Raw genomic sequence first — 6041 nt, 5'->3', positions numbered from 1 at the left:
TCTCTGTTCCAGTTCAAGATATCTCATTTAACACAGGGTAACAGGTGGCAAGAAGTCTTACCCATTATTATATATATTTACATATGTATGTATATTTACATACATATGTATATATATTTTTTCTGATACTTTAAAGCAGAGAATTAACTAGACCATCTTACCCATCTCTGCCTAAGGAAGTCTTTATTAAACACACATGGTTGGTTCACAAATGATTTTTAAAAACTGTCTAGAGAAGCACAATCCTCATGAATGGCTGGAGCTTTGCATCATGAGTATCTTGTATTAAAAAAAATCAAAGTGGTACAATTTGTTTACACTGAAACTTTCTAAATAAACTCTTTTTTAAAAAAGTCTAGTCTTTCTTTAAATGATACAGCAAAAATGGATATAAAATAATGGCAATAAATTATAGTTTATATTTACAAAAAACTGTAAGTGCAAATAGTTATAGATCATAAATGTATTGTTTAACCAGTTTAGCATGAAACAGATTTCTTATTACATGGTTGCCCAAAACAGATTTTTTTAAAAATAATCTAAGATTTAATCTTAGCTTGACCACCTCTACCTGAGACTGTGGTTCCTTTTCTTCAACAGTGTAATCACCCAACCCACTTCATAAAGCATGGGGGTACCTTCTGCTCGCTTCTGTACAGACTTTAAATTTCACCTTAAAAAAAATTTTTTTTTTGATTCTGGGATAATGTATGCTCTGTAATAAGAAAAAAAACCACACCTACTTCACTGACATAGATGGATTGCTAGATTCAGTTTTCCATCAACTGCTGTAATTTTCAAACAAGATCTTCTTAAAGGTGGGGTATAACACTATTTTCGCAAGATATACAGTCTGTCAAGAAGACAACTGTTAAAAGTACATCCCCCCACTCCAGATTCACCTCAAAGGAAGATGGGCCAAGTGCTTAGTACTTACATATATAAATTCAGTGTATGCTCAGACCTAAGGGAAAGGAGTTCTAGTAGGAGGATTGAGGCATGGGAAAAAGTTTTCTTTGACTGAAATAAGTATTCTCACACCAGCAAAGCTCCAACATACACAGCAATTATTCTCTAAAACAAGGCACTTCCTGAACCCCCCAGATATGCCTAGGGGTGTTAGGGTTAATTCATAACAAAAAAAAAAAATTAGACTAAGACCAATGATTTCCCTGTAAAATTTGTCCCCCAGCCTAATTTACTTATAACTTTTACCTTTGACAGACTGATACATTAGCTTTACACAACCAATAGTATCTTTATTCCCGTAAGTTTTACTCTTCACTCTCAGGCATTAACACCGTGAATAGCTTGATCCAAGCTAAAACAAACTAATTTTGGCAGACTTTTCTTTGGGAAAATCTTTCAAATATATTTCTGTAGTTAAACCCTCATACCGTCTTGTTACACCCATACTAAGCTTCCTACAAACCAGCGCCTACTCACATTATTTATCCAGTGAGCGATTTATCAATGAAAAGTCCTTTAATTCTTCTTTTTTTTTCCATAAGGCACCAACATGTAATTGTTTGACAATCTACTCAAATTCAGCCATGCTTCTAGCTTTCCTCACAGCAGATGTCACCTAGGAATCCAGGATGGAATTTCATATGGTTTTTACCAGGTGAGATTTTGGCTTTCAGGTCAATGACATCCGCAAGCTCTCACCACCATATTTCTGTATTTTTTCAAGATGACATTAGAGTTGTCATCAAAGTAAAGCACTGAAATAGCATTTAGCTTGGTAGGCGCACAACATGGCTTAGGAACATAATCAGGATTCATCAGGTGAACCTATTAGAAAAGAAAAGAAAAGTCACAAACTACACTTGTTGCCTGACATTCTCCAGTTAGAAAATCAAATCCGTTTACTCACTAGAGTCTGTACAATTGCATGGTTTGTTGCATTCATGTGTGCATTGAGAGGGAAGGAACATTCTCCATCGCAGTAATTGGCTGCATATCCTTTTGGTGCAATTATCCAGTCCTTTAGAAGAAAACAAGAGCAGTGGGTTAGGCCTAAACAGTCTACTACAGAAACTGAATTCTAACTTATTGAAGTTCCAATTTTGTTTATTTAAAATTACTATTAACTTGCCATTTCTAATGTAAATGTGATCTCCAAAAGTCTCCCTTCTATGACCCTAGGACATGTCCTAGGTTTTTTCTATAAAACCTTTGTTTTTAAATGAGGAATTTGTTTTTTCCTTTTTTTATACCAGAAAGTAGCACTAGTCCTCAGGTTTGTGACAATACTATTTGAAGAACTCATCCATGCTGTTCGGCTACTTGACATAAACTATTTACATCTTTAATCCCCATTACTGACATGACACCCCTGCTTTCAGTTTCTTAAGAGATATTCCATAATTTTCAACACAAAAAAAATTTTTTTTAACTCTGGTGCACAAAAGTACCCCATTGCTTCATCCTGTGGCATCGTTTGTCTGTGAAGTACAGGTACTACCAAATGGGAAAGCCTGTCATCCAAAAGCCAACCTCTCTGTGTTAGGATAGGTTTATCAGTAAAAAGCTGACCCCTGGGCGATGAAGGTTTTGGCTATAACAATTCATAAAACTATCTACTAGGTTGTAGGTTTTCTCTCAAGGATATACCTGTACTCCAAAGCTATCGATCTTTGTGAATTGCCATAGGATTTGGGTGTCACAGAAGGAAGGTCTTTTCCTGGAGCATACTACAATATCCAGAGAACCCACCTGCCATCCCAGGTCTTGGAAGCTCACATAAAGCTCATGCTTTCTGCAGGCTGTTTTTAAGTCACTGCTGTTATAATCTGTCAGAGAAGGAGAGTCATAATCACATACATTAAACAAACTTAGAAGTAAAACAAATTCAATGGTATTTGTACAGGTGGTAGATGTCTTTCCTTTGGGGGCACTTTTCTTATCTATCCATACAGGAATCAATCAGCTAGCAAATATTTATAATAGGACATTCTGCTAGGCACTAGGGTGATAAAAAGTCACTGGGGTCACTGCCTTCAGGGAGTTTACAACCTAGGTGGGAAAACCAAACACACACACCGAGAGAGAGATGGAGAAAGACAGAGAGAGAGACAGACAGAGAACTAACAGTAAATGCATTCCTGTTAAAAATCTAGCCTGGTAATAGTCCATAATCTTTGTGATGCGTTACCTCCTTGATAATATTTTGTTTAAAAATTTTTATATCAGTGTTCAGTAGGGAGAGTGGTCTAGTTTTCTTTTTCTCTACTGACTCTCCCTGGATTCGGTATCAAGACCATATTTAAGTCAGAGAAGGAAGTTGGCAGAATTGTATTTTTTCAGACAGTTGATGTAGTATTTAAATTAATTGTTCTTTAAATATTTGGTAGAATTCACTTTAAAATCCCTATGGTCCTATTTTTGCCTTTGGGAGTAAACTGTAGCTTATTCAATTTCTTTTAATTAAAAAAAAACAAAAACAAATGAGCAGTATCAAAAATGAAAAAGGTGAATTCACAATCAATAAAGAATAAAAGAATTCGGGGCAATTTTGCCCAACTATATTGCCAATAAAACTGACAATCTAAAAGAAATGGATCAATATTTATAGAATTATAAACTGAGATTAATGAAATGGGAAACAAAATTTTTAAATAACCCTACCTTAGAAAGTTTTTGTTTTGGTTGCGTCCAACTCTTTGTGACTTCATTTGCAGTTTTCTTGGCAAAGATACTGGAGTGGTTTGCCATTTCCTTCTCCAGCTCATTTTACAGATATGGAACTGAGGCAAATAGGGTTAAGTGACTTACCCAGGGTCACACAGCTAGTAGTGTCTGAATCTGGATTTGAACTTAAGTCTTCTTGATTCCAGTTAGCTAATGATAAATGAATTAATTCTACACATTGAAAATTTTTTCATTGGTCCTCTTTTTTGAGGGCATCACTATCATTTACTCTCTCTTCCACTCCCTTCAAATACCCCCTCCCATTAAAAACAAAGAGGAAAAAATTCTTGTAAAAATAAGCATGGATAAGCAAAAAAAAAATCTATAGTGACTGTCTAAAAATTTATTTCTTTTTCTTTGCCTTGAGCCTGTCACCTCTCTGTTAGTAAATGGGTAATATGCTTCACCATCTATACCTCTGAAGATGTGACTGGTCATTACATCGATCAGAGTTTTTAAGTCTTAAGTTCTTAAGAACCTTTAGAGTTTAAAGCACTCTAAAGGTCCTTAAGAGTGTTAATGTCCTTACATAAATTATTCTCTTGGTTCTACTTCCCAGGATAAAATTGTCTCTTTTGTCATTTCTTACAATTAAATAATATTCTGTTATATTCATCATAATCAATTTATGGGCACCAACTTAGTTTTCAGTTCTTTGCTTTTAATCCCTCTTCAGGTTCAGGAAATTTTTTGGTCACAACTTTTTCCTCTCCAGTATTATTCTTCCTCTTAACCATCCCCTCCCTATTCCACCTGCTTCCCTACTGAGTTTGATGCATTCCTTCGCCAAACCCTTTATACAAGACTCTGTGTGTATGTCTGTGTGTGTGTGTGTGTGTGTTCAACCCTTCTTCGTGCTATTTATGACTTGAATGTTATCCGATGCCCGTTCTGCTACCCCTTCTTGATATACCACAATTTAAGAAATAGCAAATTTTTCCTCCTTTCTACACTAGTATATTTTTTTTACACTTCTTCCTTCTTTATTCCTTTTTCAAACCCTAAGAATATAACCAATCTACCCTTTGTGTCATGTATTTTTTTTCCTTAATTCCCTTAGCACCTTTTGAAGACCTTGTTTCTTTCTTCTCCTCCTATTAAAATGCCATCATTATAGAGTACAATCTCCCCAAGTTAGAATATTTATTAGCATGCCATTGTTATACAATACAATTGCTCAAAGAAATTTCCCTTTCTAGATCTGGATGGATTCTTGTATTTCAAAGTTCCAACTCAGCTGTTTTTTTTTCTTCAGAAGTTCTTGAAAGTCCTCTATTCCATTAACAATTACTTTTTCTCCTGTAGGATTATACTTAGCTTTGCAGGTTATTCTTGGTTGTAAGCCAGTATCTTTTGTTTTTTGTAATATAAACATACCTTGGAGATACTGAAGGTTTGGTTTCAGACCACCACAATAAAACAAATATCACAACAATGTGAGTCATCAACTTTTTAGTTTCCCAGTGCATATAAAAGTAATGTTAATTAAGTCAATTAAGTGTACAACAGCATGATGTCTGAAAAATGTACAGACCTTAATTAAAAAAAATTTTATTGAAAAATATGTTCACCATCATCTGAGCCTTCAGCAACTTGTAATCTTTTTGCTGGTGGACGGTCTTGCCTTGCCTTTATATTGATGACTGCTAATTGTTCAGAGTGGTGGTTGCTGAAGGTTAAGGTGGCTCTGGCAATTTCTTAAAAAACAAGAATAAAGTTTGCTGCATAAACTGACTCTTCCTTTCACTTGAATACTTAGAGGCCATTGAAGGATTATTAATTGTCTAATTTCAATATTATTGTGTCTTATGGAATAGGGAAGCCCAAGGAGAGGGAGAGAGACAGGAATGGCCGGTTGGTGGAGTAGTCAGAACACAAAACATTTATCAGTTAAGTTTGCCATCTTATGTGGGCATGGTTTATATTGCTCCAAGACAATTATAATAGTAACAGAGATCGCTGATTACAGCTCACTATAACAGACATAATAATGAAAAAGTTTGAAATATTGTGAGAACTGCCATAATGTTATAGAGACACAATGTAAGCATGTGCTGTTGGAAAAATGGCACTGATAAACTTGCTTGACATAGGGTTGCCACAAAGCTTCAGTGTGTAAAAAAAAAAGCAATATCTGCAAAGCACATATATGCCTGTCTTGTATTCCAAGATCTCTCATTTATAGGAAAAGTTGTGAAATTGTCACATCTTCTCTGATCCTGATGGTACTTTGTTAGTACTTGGACTCTTTTCCAGAAAGTTTTGTTTTGTTTTGTTGACGTAGAAACTCTGGATTTTGGCTATGATGTTCCTAGGTCTTTTCCTTTTGTAGTTTCTTTTAGGAGGAC

General features: G+C 35.1%; 1 protein-coding gene across 1 annotated transcript in view; it reads right to left on the bottom strand.

Moving 5' to 3' along the window:
- Nucleotides 1-1466: 1466 nt before the first annotated feature.
- BMP6 (bone morphogenetic protein 6) overlaps nt 1467-6041 on the bottom strand; it is a 222597-nt gene continuing 218022 nt past the window's right edge. Inside the window, exons 5-7 of the mRNA XM_072603771.1 lie at nt 2719-2795; nt 1877-1987; nt 1467-1794 (exon numbers count right to left, since the gene is read on the bottom strand). Coding sequence (XP_072459872.1) covers nt 1645-1794; nt 1877-1987; nt 2719-2795 — 338 coding nt within the window. The 3' untranslated portion in view covers nt 1467-1644. The remainder of the gene's footprint in view (nt 1795-1876; nt 1988-2718; nt 2796-6041) is intronic.

Source organism: Notamacropus eugenii, chromosome 4, assembly GCF_028372415.1.
Source record: "Notamacropus eugenii isolate mMacEug1 chromosome 4, mMacEug1.pri_v2, whole genome shotgun sequence".
NCBI classification, from domain to species: Eukaryota; Metazoa; Chordata; class Mammalia; order Diprotodontia; family Macropodidae; genus Notamacropus; species Notamacropus eugenii.
The sequence above is the reverse complement of the archived record's forward strand: the minus strand, read 5'-3'. Positions and strand labels throughout refer to the sequence as shown.